Genomic DNA, 25,808 nt, shown 5'->3' on the forward strand with positions numbered 1-25,808 from the left:
TGGTACTAGTGTTTATACTGTACCACACTGGTACTAGTGTTTATACTGTACCACACTGGTACTAGTGTTTATACTGTACCACACTGGTACTAGTGCATATATAGTACCACACTGGTACTAGTGTTTATAGTGTGGTGAGGTTGGCAGAATATGATCTCATTTTCTGTTAACCAAAAAAAAGTCAGGTTAAAAATAATGAAAAATTTGAAAACATCAATTACAATTTTCACAATTTTTCGAGTATGTCAGTACTGGAATACAGAAATTCTTATATAACTTTTTTTTTCATTATTTTCTAATTCCTGCATTCGAAATCTGGGTTCTCGTATCCGTAGGTTGCTTTTAATTTAGTGATGTAAGACACCTTAAAAATCGTTGTTAACCAGCCATTGATTTGTTACTGGATGCTCATAGGGGGGGAGGGAAGGGTTTAGGAAGTTGTTAGGGTGGCTGGCTGGTTGGTCAGTAATTTAAGGTTTTGGGGACTGAGTGGTTTGTGGTTGAATGGTCTCCGTTGAGGCCAATAGTGACTGGTGATTAACTGGGTGTAGAGTGTACTGAACAGTGGTAGCTGTGAAGGTGGTGGTTGAACACTGTAACATGATTGGTCACTCGTAGCTGGTGAATCATGGCAGTGTGTGTACTCACCTAGTTGTGGTTGCAGGGGTCGATTTACAGCTCCTGGTCCCGCCTCTTCGCTGGTCACTACTAGGTCCACTCTCCCTGCTCCAAGAGCTTTTTCGTACCTCTTCTTAAAGCTATGTATGGATTCACCTCTGTGTGTGTGAGTGGTGTTTGTTGCTTTAATGAAAGATTAAATTAATTATGTTGATTAGAGACAAACTTTAAAGCTTTTGTATAGTAAAGGGTTGCCGTGAGGAGTTGTGGTTGTACTAGTAGTGGTTGTACTAGTAGTGGGGGTTGTACTAGTAGTGGTTGGATGGTGACTGTTGACGGTGGTGAGGGATGGTGGTGGGTGGGGTAGTGATTGTAGTTGACTACAAGACTGGTTGTTTTAAGTCTATAAGCAGGTGGGCCACTCAGGAATGGTTGTTAGTGTGGATTACGGTTGTTAGATTATTATTATTATAATCAAGGGGGAAGCGCTAAACCTGGAGGATTATACAGCGCCTGTGGGGGGGGATGTGGAAGGCATTCAGGCTTAATTCGGGGAACTGGAGCACAGATCCAATTCCCTAAATCAAGAGCCCCTCACCAACATCAAGGAACCTTCCTTGAGGGGACGGTTGTTAGAGGAATAGTGGTCTTTGTGGTTGACATGGTTATTGTAGGGGATGAGGGAGGGGAGGCTGCGTTGGGTGGGTATATGTTGAGGAGAGAGTATGGGTATTATGGGTGCAGTTCGGTACCAATGAGGAGCTGTTACTCTACGGGTGAGTGGTTTGTGATTGTATGTGGGTGATTGATAGGTGGGTCAACAGGTTGTCTGATTGGTGGGTGGTTCAATAGGTTTTCTGACAGGTAGACTGCAGTGGTTTTGTGAACTGCGGCGACTGATAATGTATAATGACTCGTGGTGGTAATTAAGTAGTGTTCGTACGTACAATGTAACTACATTGTGACCCCAGAGTAGCTACAGAAGTGCAATATTGAGACCTCCTAAGATATTAATTGCAATTATGGGTTTCTCTCTTCTCTCTCCACCCTCACATCTGCCCCCCACTCCCCCTTTCTATTCTCCCTCCACCAGCACACATCTGTATTGATTGCTGACTGCCACAGGTGTTTGAGGTGTGTGTGTGTGTGTGTGTGTGTGTGTGTGTGTGTGTGTGTGTGTGTGTGTGTGTGTACTTGCCTAATTGTGGTTGCAAGAGTAGAGTTTCATCCACTGTCCCACCTTATCCGTGTGTGTATGTATGTATGCATGTATATATGTATGTATGCATGTACGTATGCAGGTATGTATGTATGTATGCAGGTATGTATGTATGTATGCAGGTATGTACGTGCAAGCTTACTTCCCATTAACGTTCACTTTTTCTTCAACCTTATCCATCCCCTTCCCCCTCACTCTTTACCCTCTTCTCTATCCTTTTTACCCTCTCCATCACCTTATCTTTCCCTCATTTTTCCTCACTCCACCCTATCCACCACCTTATCCTCTCCACTACCCTATCCATCCTCTCCACTACCCTGTCCATCCTCTCCACTACCCTATCCATCCTCTCCACTACCCTATCCATCCTCTCCACTACCCTATCCATCCTCTCCACTACCCTATCCATCCTCTCCACTACCCTGTCCATCCTCTCCACTACCCTGTCCATCCTCTCCACTACCCTGTCCATCCTCTCCACTACCCTATCCATCCTCTCCACTACCCTATCCATCCTCTCCACTACCCTATCCATCCTCTCCACTACCCTATCCATCCTCTCCACTACCCTGTCCATCCTCTACACTACCCTGTCCATCCTCTACACTACCCTATCCATCCTCTCCACTACCCTATCCATCCTCTCCACTACCCTATCCATCCTCTCCACTACCCTATCCATCCTCTCCACTACCCTGTCCATCCTCTCCACTACCCTGTCCATCCTCTTCAACCTATCCATCCTCTCTACTCTCTCCAACCCTTATCCATTACTCTCTCTCTCTGCCCTCTCCACCCTATGAGTGGGCGTAGTTGTGGGTGTAAGGTGCGATGTTAGGTGGGTGTGTGAGGGAAATGTGCATGAGAGAGAAGGTGGGCGGGGGTGCCATGCGTGAGACGTGGGCGTGAGGGCGTTGGGGGGTTGGGGTAGGTGGGACGTGGGGGTGGATAGGGAAGGGTGGGGGTGGGCGGGAAGGGGTGGGGGTGTAGTGGGTGGAAAATTAACCAGACAGTTAAGGTGGCAGTGGTTGAGTGTTTAGAGGAAGTGACGGGCTCTTGTTCCAGTGTCTTGGATAATACTTCCACTTCCTCCTCTTCTTTCTTTTCTTTCTCTTCCTTTTCTTCCTCCTCTTCATCTTCATTCTCCTCTTCCTCCTATTCTTCTTCCTCCTGTTCCTTCCCCCCTTCCTCATCTGTCTCTTCCCCTTCCTTCTCTTCCTCCCCCTTCATCCTGTTTCTCTTACCCTTCCTCCTCCTTACTCCTTCCTTCGTCCCTTGTCCTTCCTCCTTATTATTGATCCCCCATTCCTCATTCCTTTCCCTTCCTATCCCCTCCATTCTTTCCCTTCCTACCCTCTCTTTACTTCTTCCTCCTCAGTCTTCCTATTTCCTTTCCTCCTCATTTTCCCCATTTTCAGCAAGACACAGCTCCCGGTCCTCCTTCCACACTACTGCTATACAATGCTGTAGTTTGACATGTGATACCAGCGAGGCTTCCAGGTGTGGGAGGCTTCCAGGTGTGGGAGGCTTCCAGGTGTGGGAGGCTTCCAGGTGTGGGAGGCTTCCAGGTGTGGGAGGCTTCCAGGTGTGGGAGGCTTCCAGGTGTGGGAGGCTTCCAGGTGTGGGAGGCTTCAATGTGTGGGAGGCTTCAATGTGTCGGAGGCTTCAGTGTGTGGGAGGCTTTGAGATGTGGGAGGCTTTGAGATGTGGGAGGCTTTGAGATGTGGGAGGCTTCAATGTGTGGGAGGCTTCAATGTGTGGGAGGCTTCCATGTGTGGGAGGCTTCCATGTGTGGGAGGATTCCAAGTATGGGAATATTGCAGGTATTGGGAATATTCCAGGTATTGGGAATATTGCAGGTATTGGGAATATCCCAAGCTGCAACAGTAGAATCACAAGACTGCAGTATCTAACAACAGACAACAGGGCAAGAATGTTGCTTGTGTTTGAAGGGTCAACAGGAACGGGAACTACAACCGGTCACGTGAACAACAGTGGACAGCAGGTGCAACTTTTACTAAATTTGTTGATGTGGTTACTTGAGTCTGGGGTTGAGCTCCAGATCTTGGTCTCCTTGGGGAAATATAATGGGGGAGAACGGTGGGGGAGTGAGGAGAGGGCGTTCGTTCGGGAAGCCTGTTGGGGTGAGTTTGGGGGGGGGGGGAGCAACTTTAGGTAAGGGGTTAGGAAAGGAAGGGGCTAGGGGAGGAGGGGGCGAAATTGATGTTGGAGGGATATACCTGTTACCAGTTTCGAGGACTCTTACCTCACTCCCTCTCCCTCCCTCCCTCTCCCTCCCTCCCTCCTGAGACCAGGTACCTGTTGATTTCATGGTCCATCAGGCTGTTTGTGCTGGCGGCTGGGAGGCGCACATAGCCATCACAGCCCGGCTGATCCGATACCTGTAGCGGCAAGCTGCCCGGCGTCTTGAACACTGCTGCCTTGGCTCCGGCAGTATCTGTGACATCTGCTAGTATTGTCTTGAAGAGTCTTGGTCCGCGCATGTTGACAGAGTTGATTTATTTGCACTTTGAGTTGGGGAAGGAGTGAACGGAGGTGGACAGGGAGGGGTTTTGGAGAGGTGGGGAGGCGTAGGAGGGATACAAGGAAGGAATAGCATTGAAAAGGTTTTGAGGAAGAGGAGAGGTGGAGGATTAGAAAGATGCCGAAGGAGGGGGAAGTATGAGTAAGAGAGATAATAGGGAGGATATAGAGATACACAAATAACCCGCACATAGAAGAGAGGAGCTTACGACGACGTTTCGGTCCGACTTGGACCATTTACAAAGTCCCACTAACGAGGAGAGCAGGATGGGTATATATAGGCACGAGGTGGTAGTAGTAGTAGTAGTGGTAGTGGTAGTGGTAGTAGTAGTAGTAGTAGTAGTAGTAGTAGTAGTGGAGGTGGAAGGAAGTAGGGGAAATGTATAGGAAGGTAGGTAGGGGAGGGGAGGCTTGTAGGAGGGCAGGTATGGGAGGGAGGTGTGTAGGAGGGTAGGTAGGGAGGGAGGTGTGTAGGAGGGTAGGTAGGGAAGGGAGGTGTGTAGAAAGGTAGGCAAGGGAGGGAGGTAAGGTAGGGAAGGAGGTACGTTGGTCCTGGGGACCGCAGTAAGAGCAATATTCATCCATTTTAATGTTGAGGTGTAGGGGTGAGTGAGGTGAGGATGGGTAGGGATGTGGGGTTATAGATAGAACAAGGTACCACAGGAGGGGTGACTGGTACCACAAAAGGGACGGGTGGTACCACAGGAGGGGTGACTGGTACCACAAAAGGGACGGGTGGTACCACAGGAGGGGTGAGTGGTACCACAGAAGGGACGGGTGGTACCACAGGAGGGGTGAGTGGCACCACAGAAGGGACGGGTGGTACCACAGGAGGGGTGACTGGTACCACAGGAGGGGTGACTGGTGTCACAAGAGGGACGGGTGGTATTGCAAGGTGTAAAATAAAAACGAATAGAGATAGTGTAAGGTTATTATGGGTGTAGTGTTGATGGTAGCAGTGGTGGTGATGTGAGTGGTGGTGGGTGTATGGGGAGTGTGTGTAGCACCTGCCAGGTGCCCCCTACACCACCTACACTGCTGTATAGGGGCGCTTTGTGTACTCACCTGCCTGCTAGTTAGTATTGCTCTGCTATCTACCTACACACACACACACACACACACACACACACACACACACACACACACACACACACACACACACACACACACACACACACACACACACACACACACACACACACACACACACAAGGGGTCACAACTGGAAGCTGAAGACTCAGACGAGTCACAGGGACGTTAGGAAGTATTTCTTCAGTCATAGAGTCGTCAGCAAGTGGAATAGCCTAACAAGTGAAGTAGTGGAGGCAGGAACCATACATAGTTTTAAGAAGAAGTATGACAAAGCTCAGGAAGCAGAGAGGGAGAGGACCTAGTAGCGATCAGTGAAGAGGCGGGGCCAGGAGCTGAGTCTCGACCCCTGCAACCACAATTAGGTGAGCACACACACACACACACACACACACACACACACACACACACACACACACACACACTGGCCCACCCACCCACATGGCCCTCCCACCCACCCAATGCGCCACCCACCTACGCCCACCCACCCACATGCCCACCCACCCATGGCCCACCTCCCACCCACATGGCCCACCCTCCCACCCACGGCCCACCCACCCTCCACACGCCCACCCTTACTCCAATTGTACCCGCATTGGCTTGGCCCACCCACATGGCATACCTCCCACCATAGCCAGTCTCCACCCACATGGCCTGGACCCACCCATGCCCTCCCACCCACCCACGGCCATGGCCTCCCCCCACATGGTTGCACTCACCCACCCATGGCTACCCACCCACATGCCCACCTCCCATATGGCTGGCCACCCACCCACATGGCCACACACCCACATGGCCACACACCCACATGGCCACCACCCACCCACATTGCCCACCCTCCCACCCCATGGCCACCTCCCAGCATGGTCCACCCCACCCTGACATGGCTCACCCACCCGCATGCCCACCCGCCCTCACATGGCCTACCCACCCAGCATGCCCCACCCTACCTCCACACGCCCACCCCTCCACCCACATGCCCTACCCTACCCACATGGCCACTACCCACCCACATGCCCTACCCACCCACATGCCCTACCCTCACCCACATGCCTACCCTACCCTGGTTAATATGGCCTGGCCCCACCCGCGATGCCCTACCCACCCTACATGACACCCACCCTCCACATGGCACCACCCACATGCCCACCCACCCGCCCATTTACCCACCCACCCACACGCCCACCCCACCCACATGGCCCTGGTCCCACCACGGCCCACCCTCGGCCAGCCCACCCACATGGCCGACCCACCCACCCATGGCCACCCACCCACCCACACACTCCATCCCCACCCACATTTGGCCTACCCACCCACATGGCCATTCACCCACATGGACCACCACCCACATGCCCACCCCACCCACATGGTCCACCCACCCACAGCTGCCCACCCACCCACATGCCGCCCATACCCACCCATACGCCCTACCCTCACCCACATGGCTCCCACCCACCCACATGTACTACCCACCCACATGGCTACCTACATGCCCTCACCCATCCTACATGGTACCCACCCACCCATGCCCACCCTCCCACCCACATTGGCCTACCCACCCACATGGCTACCCACCCACGTGCCCACTACCCACCCACATGGCCATACCCACCCACATGGTCTGCCCTCTTCACCCACATGGCTGACCCACCCACATGGCTCACCCACCCACATGCCCACCCTACCCATGCCCACCTACCCCACCCATGGCTGGCTACCCACCCACATGCCCACCTCACCTACCATGGCCTACCCTACCCTCACTGACCCACCCTCCTTCCTTCCTTCCCACCACCATTATGCTACAACCACTGTTACGTACCACCCACCACTCTGCTAACTAGTGGGTTGAACTTTAGCTCTTGGGTCCATCCTCCAGACACTCATCCTACTGGAATACTCTGGATTCTCTATCTTCTGATTTAGATTTCTTGTATGGAAGAATCTTATATAGCAATTTAATATTCCATTATCATAGTTTATTCCTCTAACATTTCTTATATATGTCGTGCCGAATAGGTAAAACTTGCGATTTTAGCTTAAATAGCAACGCTCTTCTTGCCGAATAAGGCAAGCAAAAATTTGTGTATTTAATAAAATCATTGTGAACCTACCGAAAAAAATATATTGTCTTTTAATAAACATTTGTAACGTGTCTGTTTTTGTTTCACATTTTTTTGTGTTTTTGTTATGACTTGTTAAAACAATAGTGTTTTGTTTTAGTGCCTTTTATCACTTTTGTTTTAGTGCCTTTTATCACTTTTGTTTTAGTGCCTTTTATCACTTTTGTTTTAGTGCCTTTTATCACTTTTGTTTTTAATGCGTTTTATTTAGCTGTAATTATTGTGGATGTTGTTACGAGTCTGTGTGATTTATTCTCTCTCTCTCTCTCTCTCTCTCTCTCTCTCTCTCTCTCTCTCTCTCTCTCTCTCTCTCTCTCTCTCGGGCCTGACCACCTTGATTCAAGGCGGCAGGTGAGGACAGGCTAAGCAGCTACCATCACCTAGATTTAGGCGGTCACCCAAAGGTGGGGGAAGTGGGTCATCCCAGGTCACCTAGGGGGGGGAGAGAAGGGTTGGCGGAGAAAACAAGGGGGATGGGGGTTTATCTGAGGTCAAATTAGTAGGGGTAAATCATAGGTCAGCAGGTTTGAGGTCACTGAACCTGAATCATGGAGGTCAATATGGGTTGATGTGCTTCGTGTTGTGGTGGTGATGGTTGAAGATAGTTGTAGTGGAAGGGAGGGGAGACGATAGTTGTAGTGGAAGGGAGGGGAGACGATAGTTCTAGTGGGAGGGGAGACGATAGTTGTAGTGGAAGGGAGGGGAGACGATAGTTCTAGTGGAAGGGAGGGGAGACGATAGTTGTAGTGGAAGGGAGGGGAGACGATAGTTGTAGTGGAAGGGAGGGGAGACGATAGTTGTAGTGGAAGGGAGGGGAGACGATAGTTGTAGTGGAAGGGAGGGGAGACGATAGTTGTAGTGGAAGGGAGGGGAGACGATAGTTGTAGTGGAAGGGAGGGGAGACGATAGTTGTAGTGGAATGGAGGGGAGACGATAGATGGATGAAGGGAGGGAAAGTAGGGAGAGTAATGAAGGAGGGTACGAAGAGGGATAATAGAGGGAGAGAGGAACGGTGGACTTAGGAAGGATAGCGGGGGAAAGGTAGGGAGAAGAATGATAGAGGGGGGACAGGAAGGGTTGAGGAGAGGGGGAAGATAGAAGGAGAGAGAGGTGAGAAAATTGTTGTTGGAAGAAGATTGAAGGAACCACATCCGCTGGTTGTCTCTTACTTCCTCTGTTGTCTCTCACTACCTATGTTGTCTCTCACTACCTATGTTGTCTCTCACTACCTATGTTGTCTCTCACTACCTGTGTTGTCTCTCACTACCTATGTTGTCTCTCACTACCTGTGTTGTCTCTCACTACCTGTGTTGTCTCTTACTTCCTCTGTTGTCTCTCACTACCTATGTTGTCTCTCACTACCTGTGTTGTCTCTCACTACCTATGTTGTCTCTCACTACCTATGTTGTCTCTCACTACCTGTGTTGTCTCTCACTACCTGTGTTGTCTCTCACTGTTGTCTCTCACTACCTGTGTTGTCTCTCACTACCTGTGTTGTCTCTCACTACCTGTGTTGTCTCTCACTACCTGTGTTGTCTCTCACTACCTGTGTTGTCTCTCACTACCTGTGTGTCTCTCACTACCTATGTTGTCTCTCACTACCTGTGTTGTCTCTCACTACCTGTGTTGTCTCTCACTGTTGTCTCTCACTACTCTCACTGTTGTCTCTCACTACCTGTGTTGTCTCTCACTACCTATGTTGTCTCTCACTACCTGTGTTGTCTCTCACTACCTGTGTTGTCTCTCACTACCTATGTTGTCTCTCACTACCTGTGTTGTCTCTCACTACCTATGTTGTCTCTCACTACCTATGTTGTCTCTCACTACCTGTGTTGTCTCTCACTACCTATGTTGTCTCTCACTACCTGTGTTGTCTCTCACTACCTATGTTGTCTCTCACTACCTGTGTTGTCTCTCACTACCTATGTTGTCTCTCACTACCTGTGTTGTCTCTCACTACCTATGTTGTCTCTCACTACCTTTGTTGTCTCACTACCTATGTTGTCTCACTACCTATGTTGTCTCTCACTACCTATGTTGTCTCTCACTACATGTGTTGTCTCTCACTACCTATGTTGTCTCTCACTACCTGTGTTGTCTCTCACTACCTATGTTGTCTCTCACTACCTGTGTTCTCTCACTACCTGTGTTGTCTCTCACTACCTGTGTTGTCTCTCACTACCTGTGTTGTCTCTCACTACCTGTGTTGTCTCTCACTACCTATGTTGTCTCTCACTACCTATGTTGTCTCTCACTACCTGTGTTGTCTCTCACTACCTGTGTTGTCTCTCACTACCTGTGTTGTCTCTCACTACCTATGTTGTCTCTCACTACCTGTGTTGTCTCTCACTACCTGTGTTGTCTCTCACTACCTGTGTTGTCTCTCACTACCTATGTTGTCTCTCACTACCTATGTTGTCTCTCACTACCTGTGTTGTCTCTCACTACCTGTGTTGTCTCTCACTACCTGTGTTGTCTCTCACTACCTGTGTTGTCTCTCACTACCTGTGTTGTCTCTCACTACCTGTGTTGTCTCTCACTACCTATGTTGTCTCTCACTACCTGTGTTGTCTCTCACTACCTATGTTGTCTCTCACTACCTGTGTTGTCTCTCACTACCTATGTTGTCTCTCACTACCTGTGTTGTCTCTCACTACCTGTGTTGTCTCTCACTACCTATGTTGTCTCTCACTACCTGTGTTGTCTCTCACTACCTATGTTGTCTCTCACTACCTTTGTTGTCTCACTACCTATGTTGTCTCACTACCTATGTTGTCTCTCACTACCTTTGTTGTCTCACTACCTATGTTGTCTCACTACCTATGTTGTCTCTCACTACCTTTGTTGTCTCACTACCTATGTTGTCTCGCTACCTATGTTCTCTCTCACTACCTATGTTGTCTCCCACTACCTATATTGTCTCTCACTACCTATATTGTCTCTCACTACCTCTCTTGTCTCTCACTACCTCTGTTGTTTCTCACCACCTCTGTTGCTTCTCACTACCTCTGTTGCTTCTCACTACCTCTGTTGCTTCTCACTACCTCTGTTGCTTCTCACTACCTCTGTTGCTTCTCACTACCTCTGTTGCTTCTCACTACCTCTGTTGCTTCTCACTACCTCTGTTACTTCTCACTACTCTGTTGCTTCTCACTACCTCTCTTGCTTCTCACTACCTCTGTTGCTTCTCACTACCTCTGTTGCTTCTCACTACCTCTGTTGCTTCTCACTACCTCTCTTGTCTCTCACTACCTCTGTTGCTTCTCACTACCTCTGTTACTTCTCACTACCTCTGTTACTTCTCACTACCTCTGTTACTTCTCACTACCTCTGTTACTTCTCACTACCTCTCCAGGTAAACTCCAGGTAAACCTCTGTTGCTTCTCACTACCTCTGTTGCTTCTCATTACCTCTGTTACTTCTCACTACCTCTCTTGTCTCTCACTACCTCTGTTGCTTCTCACTACCTCTGTTACTTCTCACTACCTCTGTTGCTTCTCACTACCTCTCCAGGTAAACTTTAGGTAAACCTCTGTTGCTTCTCACTACCTCTGTTGCTTCTCACTACCTCTGTTGCTTCTCACTACCTCTGTTGCTTCTCACTACCTCTGTTAATTCTCACTACCTCTGTTACTTCTCACTACCTCTGTTACTTCTCACTACCTCTCCAGGTAAACTCCAGGTAAACCTCTGTTACTTCTCACTACCTCTGTTGCTTCTCACTACCTCTGTTGCTTCTCACTACCTCTCTTGTCTCTCACTACCTCTGTTGCTTCTCACTACCTCTGTTACTTCTCACTACCTCTGTTGCTTCTCACTACCTCTCCAGGTAAACTTCAGGTAAACCTCTGTTGCTTCTCACTACCTCTGTTGCTTCTCACTACCTCTGTTGCTTCTCACTACCTCTGTTACTTCTCACTACCTCTGTTACTTCTCACTACCTCTCCAGGTAAACTCCAGGTAAACCTCTGTTGCTTCTCACTACCTCTGTTGCTTCTCACTACCTCTCTTGTCTCTCACTACCTCTGTTGCTTCTCACTACCTCTCTTGTCTCTCACTACCTCTGTTGCTTCTCACTACCTCTGTTACTTCTCACTACCTCTCCAGGTAAACTCCAGGTAAACCTCTGTTGCTTCTCACTACCTCTGTTGCTTCTCACTACCTCTGTTGCTTCTCACTACCTCTGTTGCTTCTCACTACCTCTGTTGCTTCTCACTACCTCTGTTGCTTCTCACTACCTCTGTTGCTTCTCACTACCTCTGTTGCTTCTCACTACCTCTGTTACTTCTCACTACCTCTGTTGCTTCTCACTACCTCTGTTGCTTCTCACTACCTCTGTTGCTTCTCACTACCTCTATTAATTCTCACTACCTCTGTTGCTTCTCACTACCTCTGTTGCTTCTCACTACCTCTGTTGCTTCTCACTACAGGTAAACTACCTCTGTTGCTTCTCACTACCTCTCTTGCTTCTCACTACCTCTGTTGCTTCTCACTACCTCTGTTGCTTCTCACTACCTCTGTTCCTTCTCACTACCTCTCTTGTTCTCACTACCTCTGTTGCTTCTCACTACCTCTGTTGCTTCTCACTACCTCTGTTACTACTACCTCTGTTGCTTCTCACTACCTCTGTTGCTTCTCACTACCTCTCCAGGTTCCAGGTAAACTTCTCACTACCTCTGTTGCTTCTCACTACCTCTGTTGCTTCTCACTACCTCTGTTGCTTCTCACTACCTCTGTTACTTCTCACTACCTCTCCAGGTAAACTCCAGCTTCTCACTACCTCTGTTGTTTCTCACCACCTCTGTTACTTCTCACTACCTCTGTTGCTTCTCACTACCTTTGTTGCTTCTCACTACCTCTGTTGCTTCTCACTACCTCTGTTGCTTCTCACTACCTCTGTTGCTTCTCACTACCTCTGTTGCTTCTCACTACCTCTGTTGCTTCTCACTACCTCTGTTGCTTCTCACTACCTCTGTTGCTTTTCACTACCTCTGCTACTTCTCACTACCTCTGTTGCTTCTCACTACCTCTGTTGCTTCTCACTACCTCTGTTGCTTCTCACTACCTCTGTTGCTTCTCACTACCTCTGTTGCTTCTCACTACCTCTGTTGCTTCTCACGACCTTCTCACTACCTCTGTTGCTTCTCACTACCTCTCTTGTCTCTCACTACCTCTGTTGCTTCTCACTACCTCTGTTGCTTCTCACTACCTCTGTTGCTTCTCACTACCTCTGTTGCTTCTCACTACCTCTGTTGCTTCTCACTACCTCTGTTGCTTCTCACTACCTCTCTTGTCTCTCACTACCTCTGTTGCTTCTCACTACCTCTGTTGCTTCTCACTACCTCTGTTACTTCTCACTACCTCTGTTGCTTCTCACTACCTCTGTTGCTTCTCACTACCTCTGTTGCTTCTCACTACCTCTCTTGTCTCTCACCACCTCTGTTGCTTCTCACTACCTCTGTTACTTCTCACTACCTCTGTTGCTTCTCACTACCTCTGTTGCTTCTCACTACCTCTGTTACTTCTCACTACCTCTGTTGCTTCTCACTACCTCTGTTGCTTCTCACTACCTCTGTTGCTTCTCACTACCTCTGTTACTTCTCACTACCTCTGTTACTTCTCACTACCTCTGTTGCTTCTCACTACCTCTGTTGCTTCTCACTACCTCTGTTGCTTCTCACTGCCTCTGTTGCTTCTCACTACCTCTGTTACTTCTCATTACCTCTGTTGCTTCTCACTACCTCTCTCGTCTCTCACTACTTCTGTTGCTTCTCATTACCTCTCTTGTCTCTCACTACCTCTCTTGTCCCTCCTTACCTCTGTTGCTTCTCACTACCTCTGTTCTGTTACTACCTCTGTTGTTCCTCCTTACCTCTGTTGTCTCTTACTGCCTCTATTGTCCCTCACCACCTTCGTTGCCCCTACCTTTGTTGTCCCTCACCACCACCGTTGTCCCTTGTACGAACCTCTTGTTATATTTAAGTTTTCCCTTGAAAGAAACCTCTTATGTCATAGGTTACCCCTATAGGCCCCTACATAATTAAGTTACCCCTACACACACTTCATTATTGTTAAGTTACCGTTGATCTCCCGTTTTCTCATCCGTTGTGTCAAACCAACTTAGTGTTCCGTTAAGCACATGGCCAACAGGGGTAACAGAGGACCTGACGTTGTATGGTCCAGTAGGCCTCCTGTAGTGTTCCTCCATTGCTTTTACAACGTTGTACCTGCCTAATCTGTGTTGACAGGGGTCGAATCACATAGCTCCTAGCCTGAAGTGCATGTGCTTGCGGAATTGCCAATTTCCAGTAGGCCTACTGCAGTGCTCCTTTCTTGTGTGTGTTTATACGGGATTGAGCTATAGTTCCTGGGCCCACCTCTGAAGAAACGCTTAACCGGCGTGTAGTTTTTAACTGCCCACACAGTAGAATTTAAATTGTACACTGTAAAAGTCCCACATTTTAGGCCTCGGACGGACCGAAACGTCGTCTTAGGACATAATAGTCTTGGATGGACCCAAATGTCGTCTTAGGACATAAGTCCTGAACGGACCGAAACGTCGTCTCGAGTTTCATAAGTATGGGTTATCTGTAAGTGTAGTTTGGTGGGGTGAACAAGGTAATGGTTGGTAACGTATTTAAATCCTTTATACTACAAGATGTAAGACAATCAGATATGGGAGGAAGTGCAAGATAAAGCCAGTCAAAAGAAGGGATGCGGTGGACACAATAAGGGAACACTGTATCAACATCCGTGGCCCCAGATTATTCAACATCTTACCAGAAGATATCGGAAACACTGCTGGGGACAAGTGCAGAAGCCTTGAAGAGGAAACTGGACAAGTATATTCAGCAGGTGCTGGATCAACCAGGCTGTGATGGATATGTTGGGCTGCAGACCACCAGCAGCAACAGCCTGGTTGACCGGGTAAGCACCAGACGAGCCTGGCCCATGGCCGGGCTTCGGAAGCAGAAAAACTCTCTGAACTCATCGAAGGTATTTCAGTGGTAAGAGAAAGGGCAAGGAGAGTTAATAGCCGGTACATAATTAAGTACATAAAGCGGTACATAGGTCGGTACAAATACCGAGTCTCAGTGCACAATTATTATAATCAAGGGGAAGCGCTAAACCCGGAGGATTATACAGCGCCTGGGGGGGGATGTGGAAGGCATTCAGGCTTAATTCGGGGAACTGGAGCACAGATCCAATTCCCTATATCAAGAGCCCCTCACCAACATCAAGGAACCTTCCTTGAGGGGCTCAGTGCACAGAGCGATTCATAGTTCACTCTAAATACCATCCCATAGTCGTCCAGTTCTAAATACCATCCCATAGTCGTCCAGTTCTAAATACCATCCCATAGTCGTCCAGTTCTAAATACCATCCCATAGTCGTCCAGTTCTAAATACCATCCCATAGTCGTCCAGTTCTAAATACCATCCCATAGTCGTCCAGTTCTAAATACCATCCCATAGTCGTCCAGTTCTAAATACCATCCCATAGTCGTCCAGTTCTAAATACCATCCCATAGTCGTCCAGTACCATCCCATAGTCGTCCAGTTCTATTCCCATATTACAAATACCATCCCATAGTCGTCCAGTTCTAAATACCATCCCATAGTCGTCCAGTTCTAAATACCATCCCATAGTCGTCCAGTTCTAAATACCATCCCATAGTCGTCCAGTTCTAAATACCATCCCATAGTCGTCCAGTCATTCTATTACAGTTTAGTATTCTATGTTATGTAAATAATATACCAAACGGACAAGTTGAAGAATGAGACACTTGTGCAACATTTTGGGAATGTTTATTGAAGAATCGTATCATTCTTTAACATTCTAGTGAGCCAACACAGTCATTCTGACGCTGCCTGACAGATTACATTTTTGCCACCGAAGTGGCTAGTTTGTTGTGCATGCCGTATCCATCCTTTAGCCCACTTCACATTTTATCTTTCGGCAGTTTTGTTTGTGTGTGTCTTGCGGCATCATTCATTGGTACTGATTTCTCAGTTTGCTTCAGTGGTTCCCACTCACTCAATGAGAGTAATTAGGTCGACTAACACCCAGGTACCTACTTACTGCTAGGTGAACAGAGGCAGCGGGTGTAAGGAGACTTGCCCATACGTCTCGCCTTGCCCGGGAGGGCAGCACAAGAGCGTATACATACACAAAAGATCTAAGAACTAGGCCCCAAAAGGGTTAACAGGAGTACATATGGATTTACATCTACAGTTCACTTATCTGTTACAAGCAAATTTGGGGAATTTGCATAGAAATAATCACATTTTCCCTGAACAAGATCTCTCCCCCACTCAGCACAAGATATAATAATTTCCCTGTTTTCTCCCTCACAGTTTGATGCCATCCTCAGCAAGATCGCGGAGGGAGACACTGGCCGGGTTGCCATGGTGACTGATGGACAGCTTCACCTGAGGCAGGTGATGCATCCCAAGGCGCTGGCCAGGAACCTGACGCTTCCAGATTACTACAACTCATTCTACGACCTCCGCAAAGAGTTCAAGTCTTTCTACCATTCCGAGGAGATGAACAGCGTCCCAGACATGATAAATTGTATCCTTTTACTGGATGTGTGTGTGCGTGTGTGTGTGTGTGTGTGTGTGTGTGTGTGTGTGTACCTACCTAGTTGTTTGTAAGGTTCGAGTCACAGCTCATGTGTGTGTGTGTGTGTGTACCTGCCTAGTTGTTTGTAAGGTTCGATTCACAGCTCATGTGTGTGTGTGTGTGTGTGTGTGTGTGTGTGTGTGTGTGTGTACTCACCAATTTGTAGTTGCAGGGGTTGATACATAGCTCCAGGCCCTGCCAGTGTGTGTGTGTGTACCGACCAAGTTGTTTGTAAGGGTCGATTCACAGCTCCTGACGTGTTTTCTCTCTTCTTTCTCTCTCTCTCTCTCTCTCTCTCTCTCTCTCTCTCTCTCTCTCTCTCTCGTTCAGTGTATTTAATTTTTTTTAATCTAGGCCAGCGAGTTATTCCGTGTAATGCACTTGTGGAAGGTGATAAGTGCCACGGGTAAGTGTTAATCACTTCTGGTGTGTACTCAGGTGTTTTACACAGGTACTTAGGGTTAATTTGTGCTGAGGAACCATTGCTAACACCTGGGTGTTCGTCGAAGTTGTACACGTGTATGACAAGACACCTGTCATATTAGTAACACCTAGGTGTTTGACAAGGGTATGTATGTGAGTAGCGTTGAATATAAAACACCTGTCATATCAGTCACTAACACCTGGGGGGGTCATGAGCGTTCACATGTTGTCTTCAAAGTTAATACAACATTGAACGTGACTTATTTCAACGCTCTCTTCCACCTCTCTTCCATCCTTTCCTTCTTCCAGCTCTCTCTCTCTCTCTCTCTCTCTCTCCTTCAAACTCGTGGTTCCTCAAGGAGTGTTGTCTAGTGGTCTTTTTTTTTTTAACCTGTTGTTACTGCGACTTTTCTGTGTCCATCAGCGGACGGGGGATCGAGCCAGAATGACCCACGCGAGTTTGCGCTTCACCTACGTTTACTAAATTTAACGCGTTTTTAGAGCTCTTATTTTTACTTTCTCCTTATTTCTGCTGCCTTTCTTCCTGCTCTTCCTTCTGCTTCTTTATTTTTGCTTTTCCTTCTTTCTGCTCCTCTTTCTACTTTTCCTCCTTTCTGCTTCTCCCCTTTTTCTTCTTTCTGTTACTTTTCGTTATTCTCATTTTCCCGTTCCCTCCTGGTTGCTTGGTTGCCCAGACACAAGCACTTGCACGCCCCACTCGTGGAATGGGAAGATGGGGAGTGAAGGGGAGATGGGGAGTGAAGGGGAGATGGGGGAGTGAAGGGGAGATGTGGAAAGTTTGATGTTATGATGGATATCTCTCCCTTCCCCTCTGTTATGGTGGATATCTTCCCTTCCCCTCTGTTATGGTGGATATCTTCCCTTCCCCTCTGTTATGGTGGATATCTTCCCTTCCCCTCTGTTATGGTGGATATCTTCCCTTCCCCTCTGTTATGGTGGATATCTTCCCTTCCCCTCTGTTATGGTGGATATCTTCCCTTCCCCTCTGTTATGGTGGATATCTTCCCTTCCCCTCTGTTATGGTGGATATCTTCCCTTCCCCTCTGTTATGGTGGATATCTCTCCCTTCCCCTCTGTTATGGTGGATATCTTCCCTTCCCCTCTGTTATGGTGGATATCTTCCCTTCCCCTCTGTTATGGTGGATATCTTCCCTTCCCCTCTGTTATGGTGGATATCTTCCCTTCCCCTCTGTTATGGTGGATATCTTCCCTTCCCCTCTGTTATGGTGGATATCTTCCCTTCCCCTCTGTTATGGTGGATATCTTCCCTTCCCCTCTGTTATGATGGATATCTCTCCCTTCCCCTCTGTTATGGTGGATATCTTCCCTTCCCCTCTGTTATGATGGATATCTTCCCTTCCCCTCTGTTATGGTGGATATCTTCCCTTCCCCTCTGTTATGGTGGATATCTTCCCTTCCCCTCTGTTATGGTGGATATCTTCCCTTCCCCTCTGTTATGATGGATATCTCTCCCTTCCCCTCTGTTATGGTGGATATCTTCCCTTCCCCTCTGTTATGGTGGATATCTTCCCTTCCCCTCTGTTATGATGGATATCTTCCCTTCCCCTCTGTTATGGTGGATATCTTCCCTTCCCCTCTGTTATGGTGGATATCTTCCCTTCCCCTCTGTTATGGTGGATATCTTCCCTTCCCCTCTGTTATGGTGGATATCTTCCCTTCCCCTCTGTTATGGTGGATATCTTCCCTTCCCCTCTGTTATGGTGGTGATCCACTGCCCTCTCCTCACCCTCCTCACACTGACTCCTCCTTCCGAATCTTCGTTTGCGGTTATTACCGCAAAATCCCGAAAAACAATTCCTACGAAATCCGTGAAAAAATCGGACACGACACCAAAACTTCCCATCCACGGACACGACACCAAAACTTCCCATCCACGGACACGACACCAAAACTTCCCATCCACCAGAACTTCCCATCCACGGATGCGACACCAAAACTTCCCATCCACGGACACGACACCAAAACTTCCCATCCACGGATGCGACACCAAAACTTCCCACCCACGGATACGACACCAAAACTTTCCATCCACGGACACGACACCAGAACTTCCAATCCACGGATGCGACACCAAAACTTCCCATCCACGGACACGACACCAAAACTTCCCATCCACGGACACGACACCAAAACTTCCCATCCACCAGAACTTCCCATCCACGGATGCGACACCAAAACTTCCCATCCACGGACACGACACCAAAACTTCCCATCCACGGATGCGACACCAAAACTTCCCACCCACGGATACGACACCAAAACTTTCCATCCACGGACACGACACCAGAACTTCCAATCCACGGATGCGACACCAAAACTTCCCATCCACGGACACGACACCAAAACTTCCCATCCACGGACACGACACCAAAACTTCCCATCCACGGACACGACACCAGAACTTCCCATCCACGGATGCGACACCAAAACTTCCCATCCACGGACACGACACCAAAACTTCCCATCCACGGACACGACACCAAAACTTCCCATCCACGGACACGACACCAAAACTTCCCATCCACGGATGCGACACCAAAACTTCCCATCCACGGATGCGACACCAAAACTTCCCATCCACGGACACGACACCAAAACTTCCCATCCACGGATGCGACACCAAAACTTCCCATCCACGGACACGACACCAAAACTTCCCATCCACGGATGCGACACCAGAACTTCCCATCCACGGATGCGACACCAGAACTTCCCATCCACGGATGCGACACCAGAACTTCCCATCCACGGATGCGACACCAGAACTTCCCATCCACGGATGCGACACCAAAACTTCCCACCCACGGACACGACACCAAAACTTCCCATCCACGGACACGACACCAAAACTTCCCATCCACGGATGCGACACCAAAACTTCCCACCCACGGATACGACACCAAAACTTCCCATCCACGGATGGACATTTCCCGACGCCCACTACTTCCCCACTCCTCCCCAGCCGCGGCTCCCCGCTCACACGGGCACACTGCATTTTTTGACCATCCCTCCACCTCTCTCATGGCTCCGGCTTCCGATTTTGAAGCCTTTAAATCTTTCTTTTTTTCGTTGCTGCGTCTGATGTGGGTCCTCAGTGGAGGTTCTTCAGGTATCACTTAATAGCAATGAGCCTCCGAGACGAAGTTCCAGGTCTCTGGGAGAAACTCAACAGTTACATTATTGAAAAATATAAATCTCCAAGGCGCGTCTCTTTTACCCCTTATTTTTGTGTTGTGGCTGCCTGTTTTGACTGGTGTTCTGGAGGTGCAAATTTCGCCCTCTTATGTGGGGTGACTGTTGTTTCCTTCCTTTTGTATGATGTTAGGTTATTCATCACCAACAAGATGATGAATTAGACACGTGTGTGCAGCACTTGTGTGCCATTATTGGCGTAACGTTTCACCAGCACGACAGGTTTCCTCAGTCGAATACGGGCATAACAGTGGAGACGGTAGAAGTTTTTTTGAGGTGATCATTCCGTGGTGTGGTGGTCAGTCGCTCTTGTCTAGCTGTTGCGGAGTCTCACACAGTCCTTGCTGCTTTTGGCTTGATACTTGCCTTAGTTTGTCCTCGGTGCTCTCATAATCTCAACGTGTTGTTTTTCCCTGGTCCACCAGCATATTGTGTTTTCCCTTTTCCACCAGTATGCTGTGTTTTTTTCCTGCTCCAGTATGCTTCTGTCCACTCTGTGGTCCAAAAGATCCAGGAGTGGTAAGCTCGTCCTAAGGATGTGAAGTCTTGCTGGTGTCCCGGGCCATGTTGGTGTACCAGTCCATGATGGTGTCCCGGGAAATGAACTGGTGGGTTTCAAAGCAAAGGCTGCTGTAGCGAGCCCATTCCACGCTAGACTTTTGCCTTGCAGTTACTTCATGGACCATAGCCACGGACACGTCCTTGGGAAGTGGCGGGTCCGGTGAACCCTACGAACTGGCAGCAAATTATACAGGATTTGTCAGGAAGTGGCTGTTTGATCCTCCTTCAGTAGGAATCGTCCCTTTGAAACGAATTTCTGTCGACTGAGGATCGAGCACACACATTTAATCCGCAACCACCTTGCAAGTGCTCCTGTTCCCTTCTGTACTCACCTATATGTGGTTGCAGGGGTTGATTCACAGCTCCTGGTCCCACCGCTTCGCTGGTCGCTACTAGGTTCGCGCTGTCCCTGCTCCATGAGCTTTATCGTGTCTCTTCTTAAAGCTACGTATGGATCCTGCCTCCACTATGTCACTCTCCAGACTGTTGCACTTCTTGACAACTCTATGATTGAAGAAATACTTCCTAACATCCTTATGATTCATTTGAGTTTTCAACTTCCAGTTGTGACTCCTTGTTGTGTACCATCTCTGAAACATTCTGTCCCTATCCATCTTTTCACTTCTTCTGGGTATTTTGTTTCTTTATCATGTCCCCCTTATCCCTCCTATCCTCCAATGTCGTCAGGTTGATTTCCCTTAACCTGTCCTTGTAGGATATACCCCTTAGCTCCTGGACTAGTCTTGTTGCAAACCTTTGCACTTTTTCTAATTTCCTAAATTTGTAGCTTGTGTCGTGTCCTTGACTGTCTAAGCCCAAGGCTTAGAATTTTCCGTCTTTGTCACCGTTTCTATAGTTACCGAGGTGCCTGTCGAGACCTCGGGGAGCTTTCAGGGGAGTCTTTTGACATTAATGTTTTGTTAACTGATGCTGGATATTTTAACTTTGTACGATAGTTTTTTTTTTATGTTCATGCCTTTTATTAAGTTTAAATTTGTTTCTATTTTTTTTACCTACACTCTCAAAATGCTCTGAAAATATCACATGTGTCAGTAGCTGTGTATTTATCAGATTGTTTCAGACTATGGAACAGAACTCTTCTCCAGGGTGAGGGACTGACAACCTCAAATCTACGACTTTAAGGGTGATGGACTGATTACATCGTCTTCACTTCTCTACTGCTCGTGTACGCGACTGAAGAAGCCTACTGTGTAGGCGAAACGTTTTGAAATAAAGTTGCTTAACTGTTGCCTATGTGTCTTAACCTGCCAACCAGCTGTGTGTTAGAGTTCATGGTGGTAGTGGCGACGTTGTCTTCTCAGGGGTGAATCTTCGATTTGTTCACAAAGACTCGCCTGTCTCCCTCTATCATTACTTCCGTGCTACCTCCTCGCTTATCCGTTTTTTTTTTCTTCTAGCTTTTATTTGCTTCCCTCTTCGGCTCTCATTCAACGCTTACGGTGGCTGTGATGATGCTGGGGGAGTGCTGGTGATGGTACTGTTGTTGCTGGTGGTAATATTGGTGGTAATGGTACTGCTGTTGCTGGTGGTGATTGTGGTGCTACTGGAGATGATAGTACTGCTGTTGCTGGTGGTGATTGTGGTGCTACTGGTGGTGATAGTACTGCTGTTACTGGTAGGGGTAACACTGTTGGTGGGGGCGCTACAGCTATTGTTCTTAAAGACACATCACCACCCCACTCCTCCATCAGCCACCCCGACCCCCTCTATCACTTCACCCTACTCCCCCCTTTTCCATTCTCGCAGTTCTCTTACTGTAATTTATGGACATTTAATTGCTTGTCGCTGTGCCATCCTCTCCTCGTTTCCCCCGCTGGATATTTTCTGTTTTCTAGCCATTGGCTAGTAACGCATCATCTTCGTATGAAGGTGACAGTCCTGGGAACACTCGCTTCCGTTACTCATATTCATTTGACGATAGCTAGATGCAAGCATTTTTTTTTTTCTTTTTTTTTTCTTTGGCTATCGTCTTCTGTTTGCTTTCTGTTGTCCATTTTACCTGCCCATCTTCCTCTTTTTCCCTTCAGACGAGTTGAGTTATCGAAAGTCAGTTTATTGGCCTCGTGTGTTAAGATTATTTCATTGTCCCACTGTTATCGTTGTCCCACTGCTGTCTCACTGTTATCCTACCGTTGTCCCACTGGTCTCTCACTGTTCCACCGTTATCTAACCGTTGTCCCACTGCTATTTCACGGTTGTTCCAACGCTGTCTCACGGTTGTTCCAACGCTGTCTCACGGTTGTTCCATCGCTGTCTCACGGTTGTCCTGTCATCTCACACTTGTCTCAAATATTGTTGTTATTGCAGTCATGAAAAAAATTTGTCTTTCAGAAATTCAATAAATATTTATATATCCAGAAGTAGCCCCATCACTTCTCTCTCACCCCCATAACTATGTTACAACTCCACGAGTGACCGGCAGCTTCTTGACATTACCAAAGTTGTGTCCATATACATGCTTCTGTGTCAGCCATTCAGCCACGCAGCCTCTTAACTTTTGTTTTTTAAATACAACCTGTTTCTCTGCAAATATACCTTGTCTTTTGTCGCTAAGTGAGGTAATATTGGCTGAGGGTAGCAATAGGAGACGGAGGATCGAGCCTCCACAATTCCTTGCGCTGAGTAACACACACACACTACATTATATATATATATATATATATATATATAGTTGAGAGAGAGAAAGAGAGAAAATGCAGTCAGCAGGACTCGATACTGCTAATGAGACGGACAAGATTCCCAGGCAGCGCTCTTATTAATTCGGCCACAAATGCCACATAAGCTGGGCAGCCTGGTTCACAAGCCATGTTTCTTTCCCAGCCCGGGCACGTCAGTGAGCCTCAAACATGGAGTCAAAGTATTTCAATCTCCTCTTGTATGTTCTGACCTCACAAGTGAATTTTATATCAACGTACCACGCAGAAAATATATATAATACCATGTGTTCCCATGGAGGATCGATATTCTTATAAGAGGTACATAGCGTGATTCAAATGAAGTTGATACGTGTGCAGAATTCAGAATATTTCATCAGGAAATGCCGAGGGAGGTACAAGCTAACGGTGGGACGTACGAGGCTGGATCACTACCTGATGCTTCGTTGAAGTTGCTGCTTGCCCGAGTGGCTGGTCGGCCGCCCCTTCAGTCGCCGCCGCCCACACAACTTGTCTGCTAGCCCTGGGCCATCCCCAGCTAGTCGTCTCTCTTGCTTTACCTGCAAGCCCTTATCCTTGTCTTTTAACTCTCATCCACATCTCCTAGCCCTTATTCTCAGGTTCTATTTTCATTCTCGTCCTCATCCTGATCTCTTAGCCGAGGACTAGGAGACAAGGATGAAGCTCTTAGTTCTAACTTATATCTCCTAGTCCTCATCCTCGGCTCTTAACCAGCCATACCTCATTCTCGTCAACCTAAGTCAGTAATGGAGTTAACATTTATCCCATCTTCGTACTACTGTACCTGTGATGCTCTTCCCTACCACCTAGCCTGCCCGGGCACAAGGCGAGACCTTAGCATAACTATCCCATAAGCCGTGCCTAGCCAGTGTGTGGCTCGAGGCAAGTTATGAAGGACATAAAGTTTCACAACAAACTGGCAAGGCCAGGGAAGAGTATTTCGTGGAATTCCGAGGGCGAGATGCTGGAGACGTCTTCTGCAGTCTATTGAAGTCTTACCTTGGCACACTCGCACCCCTGAATCCTGCACAGGTGAGCCATAGGTCGCTGCTGCAGTGGCTCCATCATAGTACTAGTATCAATGAACGACTCATCTGATTGAGGGAAGTATCATGGTTTTTCACCCTGACGATTTCGTGAGTCATGGTAACAAGGGAATCCGATGTCTTAGTCGGGTCACGATACAATGTACTTCCATCTGGGATATCGGAAGATTAAGCTTCCTGCTTGAGACAAGAACAACACAGCCTCATGTACACCAGACACCTGCTGGAGGCCATCTTGTTATCGAGAGGATGGGGTTTTTGTCGACTTTTTCTGGCGTTGAGTGCCGTTGTCGATTCGTCTTCCTTAAATCGCGGGGGGAACTGGAAAGGGAAAATGCCAACTTTTGGAAGACTAAGATTATCGCAGATGTTTACTGGTATACATCGATCTTTTGAAGGATTTTATACAAGAGGGAAGTCTATCATGGGAGTATCTGAATGTTGTTGGCATCGCTGAAATAGACAGTCTATCGTTGGAGTGGCTGGAAGAGAGAGTCTATCGTTGGATTAACTGGCAGAGGTAAGTATCGTGGCGAGACATCGTGGGAATCTGCGATATCATTGAGGAAGTGACTCCCACGGACACTAACCGATTTTGAAGCCTCATCCTAGCTCTTGCAATCAAGTTAATCCCAGCTGTGTCATCTTGCAAGATGGATGCAGCAGCAGATCCGTGTATCAACCACGCGCCAGCTTCTCTTTTAATGAAGCATTTTAGTGTCTTGCAGATTGTCGAAACAGCGAGTTTTTACCAGTTGTAAGACTCCCACAAAGACCTTGAATTATCACTGTTTCTTCTGTATTGTTGATTTCTTTTTTTTCATCGAAGCAGCGAGACTTTGGGTCTTTTATTTTTATCTTCATGTCGTAAAGGACGCCAATCAGGAATTTTGTAGAAATTGTCGAGTTTTCTTTTTCTTTTTTTTATTAACGAACGCGGGACTGGGCGCCAGGCAAGCGTGTCTTGCGTCTGAAAGTGCGGTTTTGGCTTTGGCTTCGGGCGAATTATGTTTTCAAACTGCGGGAATACCCTCCTTTAATGGTATATTTGAGAATCTGATTTAGACAGCTGAATAAAAGGTGCTGTCAATTGCTGTTGTGTTTTATGTGTTGCATCTTTTAAGCTGTTATAGAAGGCATCGTTCAACCCCCTCTTTTTTTCAAGCTATGTGCCGGACACCGGTCTGCCAAGATCAGGAGGCTGGGACCAGACTTGGGGGAAACGGGCCTGAGTTTCCACCTTCTGTTGTCTCCTGTTTTTTCCCCCCATTTCCTGTTGGGGTTCGTCATTTGTTTTCCTCCCTACGCAGTGTTTAGAGCAGTAGCTGTCTAATAATATTTTGGTATTGCCTTCAAACAGCAACAGCCGATCCTGCGATTTTCATGTTATTTTCTTGGTTTACAATGAGTCGTGAGCAAACCCCAGGACATATCAGAGAACGTTTCCATGTCAACTACCCGGGTTTATATGTTATTTTCTTGTTATTTTTCCTGACGATCCTTGTAGCGAGCACAACGGACCATCTCCCAGCATTGTACCAATTATGCCTCAACGTGTGAAGCTGTAGTCGAGTCGGAGAGGAAAATACAATTCTCCCCCGTCATGCTATGTCCATAAATTTATCAGAGA

The 25,808-nt window shown here is 47.8% G+C and overlaps 1 protein-coding gene across 3 annotated transcripts in view; it reads left to right on the forward strand.

Annotated features, from left to right (window-relative positions):
• fus (epithelial splicing regulatory protein fusilli) overlaps positions 1 to 25,808 on the forward strand; it is a 302,666-nt gene that overhangs the window by 72,734 nt on the left and 204,124 nt on the right. For all 3 annotated transcript variants that reach the window (XM_053777572.2, XM_053777566.2, XM_053777567.2), the window contains exon 3: positions 15,951 to 16,167. In XM_053777572.2, coding sequence (XP_053633547.1) covers positions 15,951 to 16,167 — 217 coding nt within the window. The remainder of the gene's footprint in view (positions 1 to 15,950; positions 16,168 to 25,808) is intronic.

The sequence above is a fragment of the Cherax quadricarinatus genome, chromosome 18 (genome assembly GCF_038502225.1).
Source record: "Cherax quadricarinatus isolate ZL_2023a chromosome 18, ASM3850222v1, whole genome shotgun sequence".
NCBI lineage: Eukaryota > Metazoa > Arthropoda > Malacostraca > Decapoda > Parastacidae > Cherax > Cherax quadricarinatus.